Genomic DNA, 25,458 nt, shown 5'->3' with positions numbered 1-25,458 from the left:
TTTCCCCAAATACAGACGGACAACTTGATCTCCAATACTTAGGTTTATTAAGGCTAACTTTAGCATGTGAATGAGAGAGCAGCAAATAGATCCGTGTATCAAAAATCCCCAAGTGCCCCTGAAATCCTCCTTAAGCACGCATGCCAAAATCTATCCAGAGACCTTGTTCTGAATTCCTGGATCCCAGTGAAGGTGCCCTTTAACCGTGAGATTATTATGCCATAACAGAATTTTAGACCTAAAATGTCATTTTAAATCATCCTGTTCAGCCATTTTCAGTTTCACTCATTTGCATACTGTCTTCACAATTGTTGCCCTACCTTTATGCCCTTGTCCTTTTTTATTTGTCCCTAAGAATTGACTCACTTTTTTTACTTAAATAAATTGAGCCTTATATTAATAAAATCCCAGGTTTCGTGTGCTAGTTTTTCGCATGCATGTGAAAATAAAGACAAAACTACTCAAAAAATTTCACCCTTATACCACCTACAGTCCCTACACTTTGGAAACTCTGGTGTAGTGTAAGTCCTTTATTTTTCAAATGAGTTCAATGAGGCCCAAAGAGTTTAACTGATTCAGGCAGGAACTTTCACAGCTTCCACGAGCAACCCAAGAGAGATCCAGGGGGCGAGCCTGGGCCTATTTGTGTATCAGTCTTTGCATAAAGCAAGAACGATGACCTTTAGAACTTCAAACAGTGCCCTCACTACCACCACAGCTGGCACACTCTTGTGTACCTTTTTTCCCTGGCACTTTGAAAACCGAGAACTACAGAGTACACAGATGTATTTAGGCAGGAGCAGTGGTATTAAAGTACCTCTTGAACTTGAGGTGTGGGTTCCTGTAAAGAAAAACAATTCTGAAGAGCCTCGGTGTTCATTTGTATTATTCCAGCACAGCGTTACTTAATCTGTACAATCTTAGGTCTGGGTATGAATTCCTTGTATACAGCCAATATACAACGTTAAAACCGAAGCAGATTCACAGATGAGAGTCCCAGTTAGCAACATTCATGACATGACAAAGGATTTTGTTTTGCTAATCTCAATCACAACTTGAAATGTAGAATGGGAACTCATTTCTCTGGTTAGGATTTTTTTTTTCTTTTCTTTTTTTTTTTTTTTTTAGCATGGTTTGCCTTTACTTTCATGTGTAGGCTTCTGACCTGGTTCATCTCACTGCTTTTCTCTCTTCAAACTACCACAGAATCTTCACTTGGACCATGTGTTGTGATATTTGGTTTTCACTTGGCTCAAACTTCATGTATAACTGAATGCTAGCTCTGAGATCATGAGACAGTGCTTTGGTTATAAGATAGGCATCTAGATGATTATCATTGAAAATATACCAAATAGATTTAAAATTCCTCATAGAAATTTCTAGATCCTGCAGAATATGTCTTAAGAACCCTAGGGGTCCCTGGATCTGAGTTTTGGAAACACTGATAGAGCTTGTAGTCCTGCTCTGCCCTCTGCTGGCTATGTGGGTTGGGCAAACCCTTGCTTCCAGATCTATAAAAAGAAGGTGTTAATTTAAAACAGGGATCCCTTCCAACTCTGAAGTTCTGAGATTCTGTAACTATGTAGGATTTATTAAATACGATGTTACTTGTATAAATAATTGGGTTTAGGGTATAAGGAGCGCTCAAGAGTTTTAAAACATTTGTTTTTGTATTAAGTTCACATTATATTTGTATTAAGTTCTGTCATTTAGACTTGGGGCATTTTCCAAAAACTAAATCTGGGCAAGTATACTTTCTTAGCACCAGCAGAGTGAGGGTGTTTTTACTTTTTTAGACTTGTTCTGTATCCAGTTAAATTTTTTTTTAACAAATATACAGATTCTGAGCACATCAGTCAAGAAAATAAACTGATTTGGGCTTTTGAAAACTTCCTCGTATATAAAACAAGAAGATTTGAGTAAAGAAACAATACAGGAGGGAAAACACGAATGATTTTGAGACAAACTTGCTTCAAAATATTGGGGACAGTATTTATTTAGAAAGAGTAAATTCTAGGGCCTAAACCCCAGACTACCATTGAAATAAACCTGGTTAAAGTTCAGTGAGGTCCGATCAACATTGAGAGTAATTATCTACCTTTCAATTTCTATTCTTGTTCTTAGGCCTTCTGGCAATTTCTTTGTTTCTTTTGAAAAAGAGAGAGAGTGTACAAATTCCTGTTGGAATCATCATAATATCTGGCTGGGGGTAAGTTGATAGTTTTCTGTTTGCTTACATGTTTCCATATACACAGTTATGATTCATCCTCTCGTTCTCTCTCTAAACCTTATTACAGAATTCCTGCTCTCCTTGTTGGTGTTCTTCTGATAACTGGAAAACATAATGGAGATAGCATTGACTCAGCCTTCTTTTATGGAAAGGAGCAGGTAAAAAGAGGTTATTGACAGTTCCGTTCTTGGGAACATCTCTTTTTAGCTTGTTCCTGTGTTTTGCTATACTCACATTAAAAGTTATTTTGAAAGTCTATCCCAATTTATTGCATATCCCACTGGTGATCCTGTATCACTTTGCTAAGTCACACCTCAAACTGTGCTAAAGATTTTATAGTTCTACATCCATTTTTAGCTGAGGATTTCCAAATGCTTCAAACTTTATTGGGTCTTCTTAAACCCATTTATGAATTATGTTTCCTCTACTGGAGGAAAGAGTGATTAATTTAAAGCTGTTTAGTAAGGTAGCGGTAATAATAAAAGCCATATTCTTGACTTTCAATTCTATTGTAAATATAAATTTCAGAACAATAAGTATACAGGGAAAAATGTGCCTGAGAAGCTATAGCGTATCTGCTGATCAGAATTCTCTAGGGGTAGGACCCAAGGATGTGTGTTTTTAATAAAAAAAAAAAAAAAAAAACCGTCAAAAGATTTTGATTTCTTACCCTCTTTTTTCTGCTTTGTAATTTTGAATTTTATTGGGCTGTTGTGAGAAGAAATAAGATTATATGTATAAAAGACTTTGACTAGTGCTGGCATATGTTAGTACTCAATTAGTATTAGCCAGAATTATTTGTGTTTCGCATTATTACCATAACAGAGTCTCCAGTTGAAGTACGCTTGAATTACGTATTAAAGCAAGCAAGAACAGAAATAAAAAGGTCTGTAAGCAGTCATTTAGCTTCCTTACAGAGGAAACCGGTGACACTGCTGGACAGTGAAAGAAGCATCTAGAAATCTTTTGATTCCAAGCAAATTTTCATTTCTCTTCAAGTAACTTACATCCCTTTCATATTCGCATCCTTTTTTGAGAACGGCTGTTCCAGAGCATTTATAGTTGTGGAGATATTGCATTTCCCACCAAACGAAAGTTCCCTTAAGCTATTCTATAAGACGATCAACTGGGATTGGGAAAAGTGGCCTAATGTCTCTCTGCAATGTTGGCAGATGATCGTCACAGCAGTCACCCTGTTCTGCAGCATCGTGATAGCCGGCATATCACTCATGTGCATGAACCGCACCACCCAAGCGGGACGCTATGAGGGTTTCGACCAGTCTCAGAACCACAAAGCAGCAGAGCCTGGGAACGCCGCTTTTGAGGAGAGTCCAGTGCCAGCAAATGAACCGGAACCTTTTACAAGTTCTATCCCAGAAACAAGTATGATCCTGACATGTAAAGAAACTCCTCTTCGTGCCCGTATGGCATGTATCCTAAATGTTTTGCTTCAGGGAACTTTCTTGAACTATATCTTGAATATCACATGTATTTGTCAAGTGAGGGACTTGAATAATAGTCAATAATAGAAAGAGCTTGCAAGTTCTTCACTAGAGTCCCATTTATAAATCTTTTGTGAGGATAATCTTCTATTAAGTCCTAAAACTTCTGTGGACCTGAGAGTTTAGGAAAAAGTAACAACTGAAGGAAGTCCCTTTCTAGGAAACTAAGCACTTAAAACACTTGTTAATTTGACGATATTGTATCCGGAAAGCACCATCAATAAAATGAACTCAAGAAGGCCTGGTTAAGCAGAGTTAACAATAGTCAGGAGTAGCAGACTACAGTCTGCCAAATCTGATCCACCACCTGGTCTTATGTGGCCCAAGAGCTAAGAATAATTTTTACAATTTAAAGGGTTGAAGAAAAATTTCTAAAACTTTCTAAAATTTCTAAACCTTGGAAGTTATATGAACTTTAAATTGCCGTGGTCATAACGTTTTATTCCAACACACCTGTGCTCATTCATTTATATAGTGTCCCCGGGCTGCTTTCATGCTGCGTTGGTAGAGTTCAGTCATTCACCAGAGACCCAGGGGCCTGCAAGTCCCCAAATGTTTACCATCCGGTCCTTTACAGAAAATGTTTGCCAATCCTATAAGTGAAAATATGCTCCTAACTAGTAAGTTTGTATTAAGTGTTAACAACTGTTGTGAGATTTGCTTCAGTTCGTGAAAGGAGCTCAGCACTGGAGTATGCATTTTGGATTCACTGGTGCGTGTGGAGATTTCATAGACATAAAACACTGTGCCAGGGAGTGTAAGTGCTGGTACCTATTTTGTTCAGAGACTTGGTGGCGTAGAGGGATGACTAATCTCAAAACTATTAATTGTAAATGTCCGTAAGTGAATGATAAAAAAAGAGAAAGATCTAAAAAATTTAACTGTCTTTGTCATAAAAAGAGGAAAATCCCACAAATCTTACCATTTTATGTTGCCCTCCTCCCCCCTGCTGCCCTTCCTCCATGCCAAACTGAAAATATAGAGGACAGTGGCTAAAAACAGGGGCCGGAGCCAGACTGCCTGGGTTCAAATCTTGACTCCACAGTTTACTGCTCTTTGATCTTGGGCAAGTTCCCTGTGCCTCGGTTTCCATATCTGATGCTGATAATCCTTACTTCATAGGACTACAGGGTCCTACCACATAGGACAGTAGTTTGCCACCTCCTGACTTATACCATTATCCCTGCCTTGGTCAGGACTCCTTTAGCTCATATTATTAATGGTGCTCGCTCATTTTTTTGTTAGATCCTTTGTGACTTCAGCATCAGAACTTCATTCTTTTGAGCCCTCTTGACCATTTTCCCTTTTAAAATGGAGGTTCAAGGATTCTATTTATGATGTTTTCACTCAAATTTCAAAAGTTGCTTTCCCTAAGTCTAGAGTACTGTTCTGATGCTGTCCCGCACCCTCTCCTCCCTCACTTCCTTTGTGGACGCCTACAGTGATCCAGTAAGGATCCCATGCACTACCCCGCTCTAGCCGGCTCTCTGTCTTCTTTCCCCATGAGAGTTTCGGAACTGGCTACAGAGGGCCTGACAATGTGTGGTGAAGACAAAACAAAGTGTCTTAAGCCCAGAGCCTTTTGCGGCCACCATTACCTGTATTTTATTTTTAAAGATTTAGTTATTTCTTTTGAGCAAGAGAGTACGAGACAGCAAGTGCATGGTGGGGGTGGACAGAGGAGAAGAATCTCAAGCAGAGTCCCTGCTGAGCATAGAGCCTTACGTGGGGCTCGATTCCACGACCCTGGGATCATGACCTGACTGAGCAGACACTTAACTGACTGAGCCACCCAGGGGCCCCTCTATCTGTATTTTAAAAGTACCAAATAAAGTGCACCATAGATATTCTTTAAACTCAGTCATCATCATCTCCAGCAGGAAAACTAGCTTGTCCTGTATAAAGAGCCAGAGGATAGCTGTCACTTGGTTCCATAGGAAATCTTCCTCAGTGTTTCTATTTCCGTCTCCTCGCATCTCACTGTTTTATAATTGCCGTTAGACCTATCTGTATAACCCACTAGACTGACTGTGAGTGCGATGACTGATTTGCCCAACATTATAGCCTTGGCACTGTATCAGTCTTACTGTAAGTACTTAGTAATATTTGTTAATGGCTGGGTAGATGCGTGGCTGGATACGTTACACCATGATTTTCTTTTCTTTTCTTTTTTAATTTTATTTATTTATTTGAGAGAGAGAGAGAGAGCACAAGCCGGGGGCGGGGCAGTGGAGAGGAAGAGGGAGAAGCAGGCTCCCCACTGAGCAGGGAGCCTGACACGGGGCTCGATCCCAGGACCCTGGGATCACGACCTGAGCTGAAGGCAGACGCTTAACTGACTGAGCCACCCAGGCGCCCCTACACCATGATTTTCGGAAGCTACCCTACAAATTGCTGTGGCCAAGTACTTGTTTATTTGCCTATTGACCCATGTTTCTAGAGGAAAATCTGTGTGGTTTTTCTCCTTCTGCAAATCCTGCTCTCTTCTGCTTTGCTAGTAATATTAACATATAACACATTTGATGTCCAGTCTGGCCTCCCCAAATCTCAGTTATCCAAAATAGTTCACTTACCTCTACCCCTTGCTATGCGTTTGTCAGAGACCCATCATTTGCACATGTTGTTAAGTGTGGAATTATGACTAAAAGGGAAATAAACCTATTTTAATATGACATCAAAAGTTTAGTTATAAAAGAAAAGGCTAATAGGCTAGTTATATCCTGCTTATGTTAGAAGATAAAAACTGCCATAGCACTTCTCGTGGTGGCTGTAATCACGTGGGAGTACCTGCGTGTGTGCCCTATATGTATGTCATTGGAATGGGCTGGCTTTATATCTGTTTTCTGAACAATTCCATCTTAGCTGACTTAAGCCTTCAAGATTCTGAAGATAGGAGGGCTGGGCCAGATGATCTCTGCGTTGTCTTTTCTATTATTCTGTGGTTCTATTTTAACTTTGAGATGGCATCATTCTCTTTAATTTAGAAAGACACTTGTAATAGCTTATTATAGATAGTAGTTTTTATACTTTGAAATCTTTTTCTGTTAAGAACACCACTGAAGAATTAAATTATATTATCAATGAAAATTTCACCCTAGGCATTATTCCTTTTTCTAGCATATTAAATTTTAATACGGTTTATCACTGAAGTTATTATTTTATTAGAATCCATGTCAAAAGGAAAGAAAAAGAATCCATGTCAAGGAGCACGATGGCTTGTATCTGTGTGGAGTGTTTCAAGGACACCGCACGCATCCTCTGACTGTGTCGAGGAGAAACTACGGTTCTGTAGCAGATGTGTCAGTGCGACGTCCGTAATCCAAGCGACCTATAAAGCAGCAAGAGATTTGCAGCAGTATATGTTTGAAAAGACAAAAGAATAGAATTGTTTTGACTGCATTTTCTAGACTAGTGGGAAACACGTTCTTGAAAGAAGCAAGTCTTGAGCTGAACATAAAGGAGGAGAGGATATCAGAGAATTAACAAGAGTGGGAATTGCACACGTGTCTAAATAGGTCTGCAGACCCGAACAGGCATGGGGTTTGTGGAGGACACTAAAGAATTGTCCAGAAAGAAGGGAAAGGCCTTGTTGGATAGTGGGGGTGGTTGGGTAGGGAAAGAGGAGCCAAGTCCTCAGGAGCTTTCAAATTCAGGCCAAGGAGTTTCAATTAACTACAGTGTACAATAGAGCATTAGTGCATGTTTTTAAGGAATGATGAAATAAAAGCTGTATTTGAAGAAACTGTTCACATTCTTCGTTCTCGAAGCACAGTGGTAACTAATAAAAACAGCATGGATAAATACACTCTTCCTTGTCAGGCAATGAGCAAGCAATATATAAAGGAGGCAGTCCTTTGTCTGCCACTCTTTAAATACTAACCTCTGTATAAGCACATGTAAATTCTTCTGCATAGACATCATGTGAACACATTTCCATTGTGGCTGCATGGGAAATTTGTGTGTGTCTCTGAGTGGGTGGGCTGTCTGGCTTGGTTTGGCATCTCTTGAAGTTGCCCATGTCTGTTGTGGTTGGGCCTTATTCTCCTATGTTATTTTATTTGTATAGGTTGCTGCTCCTGCTCCATGGGAAATGGTGGCTCACACTGCCCGTCCACCGAGCCAGTAGCAAACCCAAGCGCCAGCGGGCTTGTGACTCCTTCGTTTGAGAAAAGTAAGTGCCTCCAGGCTATGAGGATGGGCCTAAGGTACAGAAGATTCCTCTCCTTGTACCTTAAAAGATTTCGGCTTAGGATTTCATAGAAGCTACACTGCTTATGTATTCTCAAATAAGCTGGGGAAAAGTGCTAATAGGATAATAATTGTGCATAGATAGAATACTCATTTAAAAAAATTAAGTTTGGGGAACCTGGGTGGCTCAGTCGGTTATGCGTCCAACTCTGGATCTCAGCTCTGGTCTTGGTGTCAGGGTCGTGAGTTCAGACCCTGCTTTGGGCTCCACATTAGACACAGAGCCTACTTAAAATAATAATAAGAAAAAATAAAGTTCTTATAGTAATTGGTATTATTATATACATATTTTCCAATAAATTTAACCCATGTGATAATTCCAAGAAGTTTACCCAAGCGCCATTTTTTTTTTTTTTGGACTTTTTTCTTATTTTAGCAGCTGAGACTTTTCCCCCACTCATTTTCTTCGGGGCGAGGACCAATTAGTGCTTAATTATATTTTGAATCTATATACTTTAAATATACCCTTTCTTATAAAATAAATATTTTTGAAAGTAATAACCTTTGACATACAGAGTAAGAGACTGAATTACATTTGTGGTCTGAATTTCAGGTTATTTGTTTATTTGAGCTAAAATTGGTTTGTAACATAGTATAAGGCGTACAACATAATAATTCAATATTTGTATACATTACACATTGATCACCACAATAAGTGTGGTTACCATCCATGACCATACAATTGACCCCCTTCACTCTTTTCACCCCCCCCAACCCCCATCCCCTCCGATAACCACCAGTCTGTTTTCAACCTTGCCCTAGCTCTTGGTTGTCTCTAGACCCTTCGTGATTGTCTAGCCTGATTTATTTTTCACAGTCCCAGTTGTTGAGGGTGTGCTAGGACCCGTCCAAAAGGGAGGGACCTGGGGCGCCTGGGTGGCACAGCGGTTAAGCGTCTGCCTTCGGCTCAGGGCGTGATCCCAGTGTTATGGGATCGAGCCCCACATCAGGCTCCTCCGCTATGAGCCTGCTTCTTCCTCTCCCACTCCCCCTGCTTGTGTTCCCTCTCTCGCTGGCTGTCTCTATCTCTGTCGAATAAATAAATAAAATCTTTAAAAAAAAAAAAAAAAGGGAGGGACCTAAATTTAGGCTGATTGGAAGCCAGATGCTCAGGCAACGGCTCTTAAAGTATGCAAATACATACAATCCTGTGGGACCACAATTGTAGACCCTGCTGATCTCTAGACCGGGAGATCCGAAGGTGTCCCCTGGGTGACAGTTACCAAGAATCAGGGCTTCAGTCAGGTATAAAAGAGCCTTTCTGGGAGATACCAGTGAGCTGTGGCAAGGCCAAGGTGGGGGGTGGTGTGCACAGATGGCGTCCCGCTGCCTGTATCCTCTGAGAGTGCTTCTGTAGCCTTAGATGTGTGGCTTTAACCTGAAGCTCGTCCCTCAGGTTAAAGCTCCCGGACCCTCAAGTGGGTCTTTTTATGTGCACTCTGGGGCCATATATGTAGTGTGCTGTCTGTGTATTGCCCAGGATATGGTATCCTGTCCAGAACTATCTTTCCAATTGTTACAGACCCATGGAGCCCAGAAGCACAAGCCTCCCCAGCCGCCAGAGCCAGGCAGTTGAGTGGCCTCTGTGCAGACTGAGTTCACCCACAGGCTTTAGCAAAGCTGTGTGATAGTGTTGGGTGTGGGACATGCCTGTGCCAGGAAAGAGCATCCAGGGCGGGGCACATCTGCAATTTTAGCAGGGCTGGAGCAGAGCATGCTGGGAGGGACGTGTCTTGGATTTAGCCGTGTTATGTTTGCACGCACCTGTCTGCCTTGGCAAGGTAGAGGAAGAGTGCAAAAATTGGCACTCTCCAGCAGCTCCGTCTGCAAAGAAAATTCCAGCGAATCTTTAAGATTAGCAGTTGAGTCTCCTTCACATGTAATCCAGTCACCTCTCAAACTGCTGCCTTCGTGCTGGGTCCCCAGACGGGTGAGTCCGTGCATGAGCCCCTCACAAGTTGTATCTCAGATCCCCACAACCCTCGGGCCCCTGCACATAAGCCCCATGTCTGGGGCCTCATCTGTCTGGTGCAGGTCCCAAGGGTTGGGTGCCTGATGTGGAGCACAAACCCCTCACTCGTCAGGGAGCGCTGAGCCTGTGAGGTCCTTTCCTGTTGTGAGTCACTGCGCCCAGGGTGAGCTTTTTGGTAAGACTGCATTTCTGCCTTTCCAACCTGGCTCAGTGTGGCCATTTTTCCCTTTTTGTGGAGGAAGCTGTTCAGCTAGTTTTCGTTCTGTTTAGGTGGGAGTTATTCCATATAGAGTGGTGGATCTGGTGTATCTGTGGGAGATGAGTTCAGGGTCTTCCTGTGCTACCATCTTGGACCATCCCCATGCGCACACAATGGAATTCAAAGTATTTGAAACAACTGAACACACTTACGTAAAATTGCAATGCACTTTCAGTTGATTATGCTTATTTATAATTAAGTTAGAAAGGGAAACCCCCAAAAGCCCTCTTCGTGATGAAACCTATGTCAACTGTATTGTTGCCAAAGGCATTTCACTTTTATATAAGAAATGTGAAGATTATAATAACGATGTATGCAAATCACTTAGCACAGTGTGTGGAATATATAGTAAATATTTGCTCATTAAACATACTTGCAGTAGTAGTGGTTGTTAGTCAGGGTTTATATTTAGCTGCTATCTGCTGGCTAGCAGTGAATCCTAAATAGTGAAACTCACATGTCTATAGAAAGAAGTGAAAATATATCAGATGTTGGGCCTTCACTGACTTTCTGCTAGGAAAACCCGTTTGGCATTCAGTTAAACTGTTTTTCCATTTTGTATGCCACTTTCCTAAACTAATGTTTCTTTACAGCATAATTCCCTAGGCTTTCCTCCTTGTTTTCTCCCTACGCAATATACCTAATAGTGAAGTCTGTCAACAAATTCAGTGTGTAATTTAATTTAACATTTTTTTGTCTCTGAAAACTATGCTTTTCTTATCTGTCATTTTCTTCATGGATAATGCTTATTCCTGAAAACTCTTTTATATAGGAACTTCTTACATTTTCTGATCCTATTTTGCAAAAGTTATATAGAAAGAAAGCCATCATATATGGATTTCATCTACTCATATAATTTAGTATCATTCCTTAAGCCTGAAATAAAGGCTAAAGGAAATCAAACCATGAACAAATGAGAATTTTTAGAGTTTAGCAGTATAATTAATTCCTTACCCTCAAAACACTGGCGCAGCACAAAGGCAAAATCAATGTTGCAATGTGTAAGAAAGGCAAAAGAAAAATAATAAAATTTATTTTTATCCATTTTTGTAGTATCTGTACCCTAAGACCAGGTTTATTATATATATATATATATTGATAGAATTTTTCTACACCAAGATATACGTAAATAATTTTTATTAAAGTAGGATCATACTAGAGAGACAGTTTGGCAGCCTGCTTTCTTTTCACATAGCAACACTGTGTGCTTCCCCGTGCCATTAGCCAAAATGTTGGACCATGTTTAATGACTGTGTATGTCCTTTTCTGGAAAGGGGCTCTAGGAAATACAAATTTTTGTGGTTACCTTGAGGGTTAAATTCTATAAAATTGTGGTTTTCATCTTTGACTTTTTAAAATCAGACTGTATGTTGGACTAGACATCCCTTTTGTAAAAAATGTTTTCCCCTGCTTTTGAGGCCAAGGGCATAGTGGAACTGAGGCAGGAGAACACAGGTTTCTTGGGAAGGCCCCTCCCCTCGAGTCCAGTCCAGAGAAGAGTCATACCTGTGATCTGGACTTGGTTCTGCGTGTCAACAGAATGGTGTATAACAGTTTTGATTTCTTAATGGTCTTTTCTAAGGCAGATGCTAAACTCTTTAAGGAAAGGCAAGGGGGAGTGTTAAATTTATGTTACAGTGAACCAAACTAGGATATCCATGACCAATATGTAATTTGTTACAGATGAAACATGAGCTGTTAATTTCGCTTTAGAAAAAGAAATTAAGATATATATATATTTATAATACATAGCTAATGGCTATAATAACAGCTAATGGCATTGAGGGAAGTACCCAGTGTTGCTAAGTAAAAAAAAAAAAAAAAAAAAGGGCAGGCTGTCGAACTGTGCCTTTATATGATCCTACTTTAATAAAAAGTATTTGTGTGCTCTTGCTGTAGAAAAATTCTATAAGTAGAGGGGACGCCTGGGTGGCTCAGTCGGTTAAACATCTGCCTTCGGCTCAGTTCATGATCCCAGGGTCCTGGGATGGAGTCCCACATTGGGCTCCCTGCTCAGCGGGGACCCTGCTTCTCCCTCTCCCTCTGTTGCTGCTGCTGCTCTCTCTCTCTCTCTCTGTCAGATAAATAAATAAAATCTTAAAAACAAAAAAAAAGAGAAGAAAAATTCTCTAAGTAGATATAGTAAACCTGGTCTTAAAATATATAGATGATACACTGTTGAGTAGTGTAGATGGCAACTATGGCACCCTACTGATATTATTTCAGATGAAAACGCTTGACAAGTAGAGCTCTCCTGAGACCACAGGAAGGAAGCTTCCTCAAATTTCGTCTAAAATAATATACTGATTCTGAGCTGAATGTGCATATGTGCTGCTTTGCTCGAAAGTCATTATGAATTTAAAATGCATTCAAATAAAAAGCTCTGATTACAAATTGTTGTACTTACTGTCTTATAGATGATCATTGTGTGAGTCGCTGTAACTCCCAGAGCTGCATGTTAGTCCAGGAAGAAGAGCAGTATCTGCAGAGTGGAGACCAGCAACTGACTCGACATGTGTTGCTGTGTTTACTTCTCATTATTGGCCTGTTTGCTGTAAATGTTTCTTCTGATTTTTGTTTTGGGGCCATTTCTTTAAATGTTTGGCAAAGATTTTTATTCACGCATCTGGGGGAATGTTAGTTGCTGCTTCTGGGGCGGGGGGTGGCAAGGAGGCCAATCTGAATCCTGATCTCGAGCTGTTTGGGGAGCAAGGGGAATCAAGAATTCACAGCACCCTGTTGCCTAAATGCCCCAATAGCCTATTTTGTTTAGAGTCTTTTACTCTATTCTCTGAACGTAGAACTTGGTAAAACCAGGTATCTCCACAGTGTACGGGCCACTTAGTCTGACGCATTCCTTCCAAGACTGACCTCAGTGGATAAATACCCACGTGGTCTCGCAGGAGACATTCCTCAGATAAATAAGCTTTCAAACAGAATTTTTCATTATGAAAATAACACAACCACTTCATACAATAGATAGTTATAAGATTACTACCTTCTATTTTTAGTACATTTTTCATGGTTCTCATGGTCATACAGATTTATACCCTGTTTTGTCACCTATGTCAACCATTTTCATGTTGCTACATAGTTGTTCCTGTTACTTTAAATGGCTCCCCAATGAACCACAGAGGAGATTCGTTATAATTTACTCAAGTACTTTCTTGTGGATGATGATTCCTAGTTCTTCAAAATGCTTAAATAAACATCTCCACACAATATTTCCGTATGATAGACTCTCAAAGCTGGGAAATCTGGATCAAAGAGTATAAACATTTCGGTGCCTTTGGATGCATTCTCTGAAATTGTTTTCTGAAGGAGTAGCATAGATTTGTAAAAGTACTCTCACCAGCACTGAATGTTGTAAATTTTAAAATTTGATAGTTTTATAAGTGAAATACAGCACTTTATTTTTTCAATGCATTTCTCTGATTACTAGGGGTTTTTAGAATTAGTTTTATGTCCTCTTTTATGAATTATCAGTTATTATTATATAATTCTTTGAGATGGTTGAAGCGTAACTTGCCTAGAGATGGGAGATGGACCATATAATGTATGAAGAAACCTTTTTACGTGGGGATGCCCGTTACATAGAGTGCTATCAGCCAGCACCATTTTAACTGCTGTTTAAGAACAAAAATCAAAAAGTAAGAAATGCTGCCAAGAACTGCTGCTTAGTGATGTGATTGTTTTCATTGTGTAGAACTAATGTTAAAATCAGTCCTGTCTTAGGCTAGTCGGCAGTCCTGATGTATTATGTAAGCTTCTGTATTATGGCGTGTGTCTTCTTGCTTCAAGTCTGATCAAATTAGAGGCTGTTTGAATGACATCTGTCAAGAGGAGAGGTTGAAACCTCTTGTTCAAAAGACAAAGCCTCTATATTCTCTTGGTGTTTTTCCTTTTAGTCTTTCTCTGCCTAATTATTAAGCAGATAAGTTATTGTACTGTGTTCTGGATAGAAAGAAATGATTAGCTAGCTTCATTTTAAAATACTATTTGCACCTTCCTTTACAGAATCTTTCCAGTTGTTTATGGTGGCTATTCAACCAAGAACCTGGAAGACTCTACGTTGAGTTACAGTTTTTCTGTGCTGTGTTTAACTTTGGCCAGGTATTTATTTCCTGAGAACTTGGAGGGCTGGAGGGCTTTTTTGTTTTCCTGGATGGGCTGTTTGGGGGGTAGTGGTGCGGATGTTGTTGTTTTCTTTTAAATCAAAAGGGTTTAGTTGGTTTGCCAGCTGCTGGTGCGTGTGACAGCTGACAGCTGCTGCCCGTCTCCATGTTGCTTCAAGTCATCAGAATGCACACGGAGTGTTTCAATCAGAAACACCAAATCGTTTTTTGCTTTGGTTTTAAAATAAAGAATGATAATTTAAGCAGGGACAAGATGTTCCAGCTTCTTTTTAAACTTTGTGATGGTCTTAATAAGTCACTTTGGGAAAAAGACTTACCTTCTCTGAGCCTTTAGTTTAGTTACTTAAATGGATGAACATTGTTTCATTTACATTTTGATGTTTCTTGAAAAATAGGTACTTAAATCTTCAGAAAATCATGTGGTAGACAAATAAATTTTGGCCAGGGATAGTTAGTTACCATTTCTTGAGGACCTACTACCATATGCCAACCACTATTAAGCATTTACATTAGTCATCTTACTTAAACGTCACAAGAATACTTACAAAGTAGACATTATCACTCCCAGTTTACAAATTAGAAACTAAAATCCCATGAAGAACTAATATAATAGGAGCTGTTGTTTTTATGTCACTATTAAAATGGATATTTAAAGGTAAGTGGTGTGTTATGTATTGGGAGGATATTTTTATGTGTTCAAAATGTGATTGTTTTCAGTCCCTTACATTTTAGTTAGAGAATACTAGTCCCCAGAGTAAGTATCAGGTTGAAAAAAATACTGTGTTTGAAATCACTGGTTTTAATAATCGACTGAGTCAGTTAACATTTATCAGTAAAGACTCTTGCACTTTTTACCCTAACATTAATTTCTTGAAATATCTCCAGTTTGTCTTGCCATTGTTGTGGGAGCAAAATGACTCTGACCAGACAGATAAGTGACCTAGTCAGTATATCACAGATAGACTTGAGTATCCCAAGCTACTTGATGCCCACCTTACTTTGTGATTCTGTGTAAGACCTGATTTTGTACTCAAGACCTATAAAATACTAGGTTGAAAACTCACAGTCTCACTCAACATTTTGTGTTCAGGAAAGCCATTCCAGGCCGAGTCACCCCAAGGCTGGCACTGAGAAGGCTTCACAAAGAAGCTAATGCCAGGAATGTTGCATTTGAAATGATGCCCCCACAGCTAATGGCCCAAGTGTTTCAAAGGAAAGAAAGAGATACACCCCCCACCACCACCACCACCACATCCTGTATAGGTGTTATAGTAAGATCATTCCTTTTTGGTGGTTTATAGTTTGGGGGTGAAGCAAGGTAGATCTTTCGTGCAATACATGACATTCTCCATCCCACCTCCCACCCACCTGCACTTAGATCCTTATCCCCCTGTGCCTGACAAATGGCAGTTCCCAGCCTTCTGCCCCCCCAAGCAGTCCCCATTGTCCTGATGTGTGGCTGACTTCTGGTGCCAGTTTGCTTCATCACCCCCAAATCCTTCAAAGTCTTTCTGTTAAGCACCTAGCCAACTTCATTTCACATAAAGTTTGTTCAGTTACTTCATTATAACAAGATACTATATAATTCTATAATTTCTGAAGTGTTAACAGAAAAATAATAAATACCTAAGCACAATAGGAGATAATTTATTTTCTTTTTTAAAAAGAGGGAAAAAAGACATAAAGCTCTTAAATATTTTCATTTTTCTTCAGTAAGCTAATATGCAGTTATGGTTGCTCAGTACTGGCTTAAACCAGTTATCCAACATAACTAGTAGGATAGACGACCAGAAAGAGGTGGCCAAGTATCATACCTGCCTCCAGGCATACACTTTAGAGGGCCTGCCTTGTGTTCCACTTCAATATTGCTCTAATCGCTATGGGTCTGCTTCCCTCAGCACTAAATATGGTGGCTTCCATAACTTCCCAGTCTTAACATTCTAGTGTTGAATTCATAACTATAACTTTTCTTCTTCCCTAGGGATTTATTTCCTTTGGCATCTTCGGATTGGACAAACATTTAATCATCCTGCCTTTCAAAAGAAGGTAAATTTAGTTTTGAAATAATCAATATCTGTAAAGGTAATGACAAGGCCATTCTATTAAGATACTGATATTTTTAAATCTTTAGTAACTGCTCGGAGACCACAGAAAGGGTAAATTAAACACTTCAGAAAGGTTATATGTTGATTCACGTATTTGTTGTAAATAACTGCAGAGAAAATATTGGAAGAACTCTTATTGATCCAACGTTGTCATTTGCATTTTAACACGAACTGATGGATGCGAACTTCTACCTATGCCATTAACTACATAAAATAAAATGAAACTTGAAAGTGTATTTAGAAATGGAAGTAGTAGATGGTGTGCCCCCAGAGGTCTATATTTGAAAATGTAGATTCTCCTTTGACAATAGGATTTCTCTTTCTATCAAACTGACAATTTATAGAAAACTCAAGTTCTCTTTTTTCTGAATTTTTGTTTTTTATTTGCTTGGTGCAAAGTTTCTTTGGATTCAGATTGGTAATTTCTTTATAATAATGAAGTGGGAATTCTCCAGCTTGGGAGTGGCAGGAAAAGGCAGCACAAATCTTTGTATGTCCTCATTTGTTTTCAAAGTCAAAATTAGTAGAAATTAGAAGTACTAATGGAATTTATCCAACCAACTATATAAAAAATGCCCAGTATATGGTCACTCTTCTTTCTTCTCCTTCTTCTTTTTTGTCCTTATTAACATCATCACATTATTAAGATGTAGTTGCTAGGGCCATAATCATTTCATTAAGGAGAAAAAGCCTAATAGGAAAGTCATTGAACTTAGTTCTCAGCTTCATAATGTTGACTAGGTAAAATAGTCAACAGATCCACTGTCTGAGGAGACAGAAACAGAATTACGCTGTATTCCAGATCCCAGTATTTGTCTCCGTGGTACTGAAATTGGAAAATGATTAAATAAAATACTTGATCTCTGTAAGTTGTTTTTGCAACCTAAAACAGTAGAATGTAGAACAAGAAAAGAACTTCATTTATTGGCAGAAATGAAATGGATCAAATATGTCAGGAGGGTTTATAAAATATTCGAGTCTCAAGTCTCCCACCCATCTCACCTCACCTCCACCCCACCTGCTTGGACCAGGAAACCAAGCACAGGTTATGTCTTTGCTTTGGAGACAAGCGATATCTGGATGTTGTAGATGATAGCTTTGGAAGAGCCATGTTGATGGGGTGATAAGCAAGAAGGGGTTTTCTCTCAGTGCTTTCCTTTCCTTAAAAGTGGCCCCCATAAATTTTGGTTTTTAGACTTGAATTCCTATGGAATAATAAAGAGACAGCAGAAAACAGGGGTTCTCCTGTTCCTGAGGAAATAAAAATGACCTGTCAACAATTTATCCATTATCACCGTGACCTCTGTATCCGAAACATTGTCAAAGAAAGAAGGTAAGTACAAATTCCAGATAATTATATTTTAGATGATTAATTTTGGTTTGTAACAGGCTAAGTAATGTGGTTGTAACTAACTATATGGTTGTTATTTTCAATAGCGCATTTACATGTAAAAGTTAAAATAGCTATGGGTCAGTTTATAGTTTAAGAAACAGCATATATAAGATTTTTACACCTTCTAAATGTTATATAACTGCCTATTTCTATATAAAGTGTGAAAACTAATTTAGAATGAACCACGATATAGTAAAATATTAACATTCACTTCATGTTGGCCATTAGTATCTCTCACAAACTATGAGATACACTGGATTTAGAAGTGGCTTTCTATTCTCCATCTCCTAGTGGTATGTTATTTCATATTATTAATGACATTGGCAAGAAAATGAATGAAATTTGTCTTTTAATTAATTCTGCTGCTTATTTTTCCCTTCAAGTCCTAATCTTCAGTCTATGACATCATATTTATTCTTCTAATCCTCAAGGTATGGAGCATGCAGCAGGAAATGAATGTTACAGTGCCATGATTTTGGGTTATCATAAAAGAGAAAAGAAAAACACAACATAAAAAACTAAATACTTTTATGTCTATAACTGCGTATTTGAAAATTTATGAAGATTACCATTCAGAATGATATATTTATGCCAGTATATTTTATTATAACCAAAAGGTAGCCTGGTACAGCTAGTGGGAAGGGGCCTCACTGGTCGGATACCGATACCAGAGGCCAGCTCCTGAGTCTGCTACTTACTAGCTATGTGTCATCAGGCCACGTCAATTCTCTAAACCTTTGTTTTCCTCTTCTTTAAAGTTAGATAACATGTCTTTGAATTGGATAGCAAAATCTATATGATGGTCCTTGCTCGGTTTCTGGAAATGGCAAACTATGAAGAAAAGTTAAGTTTCTTCCCCTTAAAGAGCCAAACAGAATTATTTAGAAGTTCCATCTGTGGATAGTTCCAACAATTTACAATTATTTTTTTAAATGAAGGGAGGGCAGTGCACTGAAGAAAGGCCCACTGTGCTTGGCTGCTCTCCGAAGCGCGGCTCTGGCTTCTGGCGGGCGGCGCTGCAGCTCTGGGCCCTGTCCAGCACATTCTCTGCCACTCTGTACGGTTCCACACGCGGCGACGGGAGCTGCCCGGTCAGGCATCAGGAAGCAAATATGATTCAGTTGGTGTCTGGGAATAGAAGGTGTTGGTCTGTAAGTTAAAAAACGACAAGCAGGGAGAAGGATCATTCATAGGTTATACTATTCAGGCTTTTGTTCAAAGTGATGTTTGTAGTTACAAAGCATAAATGAAGATATCTTATTACTAAGCAAAATACTGATGCTAAAATATTTTGATTTATGTACTTGAGAAGATTTTTCATGTATATTAACCTCTTTGCTAATTTTTATATGAAACGCTATATTCATTGGTGGTTAAGTGTTCTAAAATTTTTGTCACCTATTTCTCATTTCATCTTGATTCTCATCTGCTGTTTCCTGCTGTCAAGCACTTCGGGTTTTACAGCTTGACTAATGCTTGTGGACAGATTCGTGTTGCCTCTTACATATTTATACGAAAATGTACAGAATTCACTTAATTGGTTCTTTTACATTTCTCTTTGCCTTGTTTATTTGTTCATAAGTGAGGTACCCCACAGTTGCATTAGGAAGATAAATTTTAAATAACCAAGAAATAGATTCATCATCAAAGTACATTGTAAAGACCTTACATTTGTAGCAAGACAGATCACACTTATTCTTTCCCTACTCCCTAATGCAAATTCTTGACAAATATATCAGTAAGATTGTCTTGCTGCTGAAGGCAAGAAGAAAGACTATTTGTGGGCCCTGTGATAAACAGAAAATAATGACCTCTGATTTGAGTAGTTGAGTAAGAATAGTCACTTCTTAAGAGCTTGTAAAAAATATTATTTAATGTTACTGAGACAAGTAAATTACTTACTATACCTAAGAGTATAACTTGTAAAATAAACAATATTCAGCTGTCTACAGAATGGACCTGATCATAAAAGGCCAGCTACTATAAAAAGAATGCTACTTTGAAGATGCATTGACATTATCATTTTTTTGACATGTGTCTGTTTTCACAAGCATTATTGGCATACTTTATTTTTTTCTGGTGGATCTTTCTAGGGTCAGGTGAGTTAACAAATCCTTTATATTCAGAATAGTTTCATTCTTGCCACCCTTTTAACTATCATGCTGTGTTTCCCTGTCTCCTGTTTTTCCTCGCTTGTCCTCCATCATGCAGTGCTGATACCAGGTTTACAGAACATGTGGGTGAATCATTCCTTTGACATACAGGTGTGGTGCAAAGACGTCTGCCGGAACCTTCTGTGGCTGTGACCTGGTGAACTGGCTCATTGAAGTCGGCCTTGCCTCCGACCGCGGTGAAGCTGTGATATATGGAGATAGACTGGTGCAAGGGGGAGTCATCCAACATATTACTAACGAGTATGAATTTCGGGACGAGTACTTGTTTTATAGATTTATTCAAAAGAGTCCTGAACAGAGTCCTTCTGCTATTAATGCAAACACTCCCCCACAGGAAAGATATAAAGAGATTGAGCATTCATCCCCATCCCCTAAGACCTAAATTATGAAGGAGACAATCCTGGGCCATATTCTAGCCCCAGATCTGTTTCTTATTAGCGGTGTGACCTTAGGCAAATCACAACCTTTCTGAGCCTCAGTTGCCTCTTCTGTAAAATTTGGTGAGATGTGTTTCCACCCCATGCGAACATTTTGTGATTTCATGTGTATGGAAAACACACAAGAAACTGACAGAAAAAGGGAAAAAACAAGTCAAAATTTAAAGGTCTGATAATAAATATAATAATTACCATAAACTAATTATGCCAACATTTTAAAACATTGCTCCCTGCATCTGTTTGCTATAATTTCAAAGTCAACATCCAATGTACTATTGCTTTAAATTGCCAAATTTGGCAGGTATACTGCTGGCAGGAAATGGACCTTAAATTATGACAACTTTGCACTTATCCATGGCGCCTCCTAAGAAGAATTTTAATGATTCTGATAAAAGGCCTTCTTATTCTGTTTTTCCTGTTTTCTTAACAAATACTCATTTAAAAACTAGAAGCAGTATTTTTTTAAAGTTCATCTTTTCTTGCTTTTGTATCCAAAGTACTAATGTGTGCCACAGGAGGCGAAGAACTACCATAAATATTATCTCCAAAATCCATCAACAGAAGTGTAATCTTTAACTTTTGTACTAAAAATAATTTCAGCAGTTTTGTTTAAATTTTATCAACAAAATCATTGTCATATATCAATTCTGATGTTTGCACAAAGCATCACAGTGCAGAAGGATAGCCCTATCACTTTATTCCCTGTAGTCAAAAAGAAAAAACTATATAGTTCAAGTCAAGATTTAAAAATTCTAAACCTAACATCCTACTTTTACATCTAGATTTTAGTCTTTTTAAAGTACCCATGTATAAAAATCTATAAACTTGAAAATTATTCAGTGTTGCCCTCAGATGAGCTTTATCTTCAGTAAATTAAAAAGAGATCTATTCACATGACCTTTGAACCTCTACTTAACTATTACGTGTCAGTGCTGGTTTAACTTATTTAAAACATGTTTCAAGTATTTATTTTTCTCATACTTTTAATGTTTCATGTAAAAGCCATTTAGAAAATAATTTATAGATTTAAACCATTGCAACAAATATGTAATTTTTTTTAAAAACCTGCATGGAAGCCTAGTGTATTTAACAAGTAAATTACACTTTATTGTATAGTATTAATCTGTACCAACTTTATGTTATGATTAGGGAATGGGGATGTTTTTCAGCAGAGCTATCTTGCAGCAAGACCTTTTTTTTTATACGACCACATTAATAAGTCTCAGAGTGCTCAGGAGTAAGCCTAAAGCCTCACTGTTACACCAGGAGACTTTTACAGTGACAGCAATACAGGTATTAATTCACATGCATGCAGGCAACTCAAACTGGAGAATTTGTTTTGTGAACAAGTCATACTACACATGTTCTGTTATTTGCATGATGGGAATAAGTAGCATCTTTTTCCACGGGAAACACTAAGAGAAAACCCTGGATCTGAATGATCTGAGGTTTCAGATAAACAAAGGCTTTTAAGGGATTTTTTAGGATTATGGATATGCTAATTTTATTAAATGAAAATATTTGTAACTTTTACTCTCACTGACAAAGCAAGTTTCTCAATAAAATGCCTATTTTAACTTGCATTGCCAACATCTTTTCTTTGAGTAATCTGAAAAATGCAGAAGCTATTATAGAGGTCTTTTCTTTAAGTTTTCAATTTTTTTTTTAAGATTTTATTTTTCAAGAGAGAGACAGAAAAAGCAAGAGCTGGGGGAGGGGCAGAGGGACAAGGAGACTCCCCACTGAGCATGGAGCCCATCATAGGGCTCTACATGGGGCTCGATGTGGGGCTCGATCACAGGACCTTAAGACCATGACCTGAGCCAAAGTCAGACACTTAACTGACTGAACCACTCAGACGCCCCTCAAAGTTTTCTGAAATGGGTCTCCTGAGATTGTTCCGTTCTTCGTGACCCTATGCACGGGGAACTATATGCACAGGGCCTTGCCCAATTATGCACTCAGTAAGCACATTTTATTAATGAATCAATATGACAGAGTCCTTTTCACATTTCATAGTATTTAATATGCAGGGTCACAGCTGAGAAAATTACCTGATGGAATTTTGATTAAAATCTACCCCTTTAAGGTGCCTGGCTAGCTCAGTTGGTAGAGCGTGCAACTCTTGATGTCAGGGTCGTGAGTTCAAGCCCTCTGTTGGGTATAGAGACTACTTAAAAAAAAGAAAATCACCCCTTTTAGGCTAATATTCAGTAATAAGTTGTTCATTTCTTTGTTCTGATTAATTCCATTACTAGGTTTTGTTTAAGCTTCAATAGTTTTAGAATAAGGTAGAGTGTGCTTGGTATTTTAAGAATAACAATTAACGACATTAAGTTTGTAAAAGCAAGAAAAACGTAAAACTATTATCTTACATGTTTGCTATGCAGAATATAGATCTTAGTTTTTGCCCCTTCAATTCTCATATGATGTAAAATATTAAATTACTTTAGACCACTGGTCATAGTTAGTCAAGTGATATCTGATGGTTGGAAACACAGTTCAGGATCAGAAAGGTTATCACCATTCTTCAGGAAAAGGTGAGATGATGAATTTCTATAATCAGTATGAGAAAAGCCTAAAGTAATTAATTAAAAAGAGAAAACATTCACTCTGTTGAATCTATTTTTGGCGAATTTTACAAGTAGGAACTAAATTTCTAAAATTCTAGGCTGCATAATTATTTCTAGGACAAAACTTTTGGTTGATCAACAAAACTAAAAGACAACCTACTGAATGGGAAAAGATATTTGCAAATGACATAACTGAAAAAGGGTTAGTATCCAAAATATATAAAGAACTTATACAACTGGACACCAAAAAACCAAATAACCCAATTGAAAAATGGGCAGAAGGCCCAAACAGACATTTCTCCAAAGCAGAAATACAGATGGTCAGTAGGCACATGAAAAGATAGATGCCCAACATCGCTCATCATCAGGGAAATGTAAGATGTCATCTCACACCTGTCAGAATGGCTAAAATCAAAAACACAAGAAACAACAAGTGTTGGCAAGGATGTGGAGGAAAAGGAACCCTCATGCATTGTTGGTGGGAATGAAAACCAGTGTAGCCACCAAGGAGGTCCTTCAGAAAATTAAAAAGAAAAAAAAAATTAAAAATGGAACTACCATATGATCCAGGAATTGGATTACTGAGTATTTACCCAAAGAATACAAAAACATGAATTTGAAAGGATATATGCATCCCTATGTTTATTACAGCATTATTTGCAATATCTAACCAAGTGTCCATCAATAGATGAATGGATAAAGAAGATGTGGTATATACAATGGATTATTATTCAGCCATAAGAATGAATGAAATCTTGCAATTTGTGACGACATGGATGGTTCTAGAGAATATAACGCTAAACAAAGTCAGAGAAAGACAAATACCATATGATTTTACCCGTATGTGAAATTTTTTTTTAAGATTTTATTTTATTTATTTGACAGAGAGAGAGAGAGAGAGACAGGCATCGAGAGAGGGAGCACAAGCAGGGGGAGTGGGAGAGGAAAAAGCAGGCTCCCAGCAGAGGAGCCTGATGCGGGGCTCGATCCCAGAACGCTGGGATCATGCCCTGAGCTGAAGGCAGATGCTTAACCACTGAGCCACCCAGGCGCCCCTACCCATATGTGAAATTTAAGAAACAAAACAAAGGAAAAAAAAAAAGAAACGAAAAGACAAACTGTTAACTATAGAAACAAACAGATTGGGGTGGAGGGAGTGATGGGTGAAACAGGTGAAGGGGATTAAGAGTACACTTATCTTGATAAGCACTGAGTAATGGAATTGTTAAATCCCTGTATTGTATACCTGAAACTAATACAAAAAATTGTTAATTATACTGGAATTAAAATAAAAATAAGAATTTTTTTGGTTGAAGATTTTTTTGGTTGAAGATTAATATGTAAATTGATGTTTTCACCAAAGATCAAACAAAGTAGCTTTCTCTAAAGAACTCAATTTATTAAAGTATTCCCTAGGTTTATTACATCATGGTAAATAATAAACCACATCATTTAAGGGTTAACTAAAAAGAAAAAAACCAAAAGCTTAATTTCAGCTAGTATATTTTTTACGTAAGAAATACATGAAATTTAAGAAAACCTTAAATTTTCTAAGATATACTGCAAGGCATTAATTACCCACACAATTACCAAAATCCAAATACCATATCAAATTTACAGAGTGAGTCTCCCAAACTGTTTCTTAATTAATTTACATATCCTTATAATAATCTTTGTATTTAGGGAGTTGTTATTCCCATTTTGAATACAGAAAAACGCAACGAGTTGACCTGTGACTTTACGAAGGTTACCAGGTAATACAGATAGATTGTCTAGATAATTTGCTCAACATTACAGCGGACTGTATAAGTTACTTCCATCACAATTGAATGCTCACTTAACAAATACTTATTGAGTATTTGTTGAATACTGAGCACACAATGGTGGGAACAAAGACAGTTCCTAACCTCAGAAAGCTTCTATTTTACTGTGAAAGACAGATGTTAGAAATATAATTACACTTGTGATCAGGATCACATCTGGCTCTGAGAGTGTGTAACAACAGACTTGACCCTGTGGTATGGGGAAGACTTTCCTGAGGAACTCATGTTTCAGCAAAATTCTAAAGGATGAAAGGAACTACTGACATAAAGAAGAGCATATGAAATGAATGGTGCAAGCCAGGGGGACAGCCATTGTGAAAGAACTGGGCACACTCGAGGGTTTGAAAGAGCAGCATAGGAAGAGCTTTTTAAAAAGGGGAATGCACAGTTTGACAATACATATCTAATTGCCCACTTATGAGTACAGTAACATTATAGACACTTTAGAGCTATGAAATATTTATATGGAAAGGCCTCTGACTCATACTGTTAAATCATTGTGCCAAGTTTATTTTAAGGACCTTCTGAAATTTGGAGTTCATCATTATTTACTTCATTCAGAAGAAATACGTTAAGGGTGTCTATTGAAGATTGCAAGAAAGGGTG

The 25,458-nt window shown here is 38.2% G+C and overlaps 1 protein-coding gene across 2 annotated transcripts in view; it reads left to right on the top strand.

Annotated features, from left to right (window-relative positions):
• GPR155 (G protein-coupled receptor 155) overlaps positions 1–22,039 on the top strand; it is a 42,248-nt gene extending 20,209 nt beyond the window's left edge. The window contains exons 8-16 of one of the 2 annotated variants that reach the window (XM_026492528.4): positions 2,125–2,209; positions 2,298–2,388; positions 3,403–3,613; positions 7,799–7,903; positions 12,629–12,765; positions 14,229–14,324; positions 16,329–16,393; positions 17,648–17,785; positions 20,110–22,039. In XM_026492528.4, coding sequence (XP_026348313.1) covers positions 2,125–2,209; positions 2,298–2,388; positions 3,403–3,613; positions 7,799–7,903; positions 12,629–12,765; positions 14,229–14,324; positions 16,329–16,393; positions 17,648–17,785; positions 20,110–20,401 — 1,220 coding nt within the window. In that variant the 3' untranslated portion in view covers positions 20,402–22,039. Of the gene's footprint in view, positions 1–2,124; positions 2,210–2,297; positions 2,389–3,402; positions 3,614–7,798; positions 7,904–12,628; positions 12,766–14,228; positions 14,325–16,328; positions 16,394–17,647; positions 17,786–20,056 lie in introns of both variants that reach the window. The other variant, XM_026492529.4, reaches the window with a different exon arrangement.
• Positions 22,040–25,458: the final 3,419 nt, after the last annotated feature.

The sequence above is a fragment of the Ursus arctos genome, unplaced genomic scaffold (assembly GCF_023065955.2).
Source record: "Ursus arctos isolate Adak ecotype North America unplaced genomic scaffold, UrsArc2.0 scaffold_1, whole genome shotgun sequence".
In the NCBI taxonomy this organism is placed as follows: domain Eukaryota; kingdom Metazoa; phylum Chordata; class Mammalia; order Carnivora; family Ursidae; genus Ursus; species Ursus arctos.
Note: the sequence above shows the minus strand (reverse complement) of the source record. Positions and strands in the feature narration are given on the sequence as shown.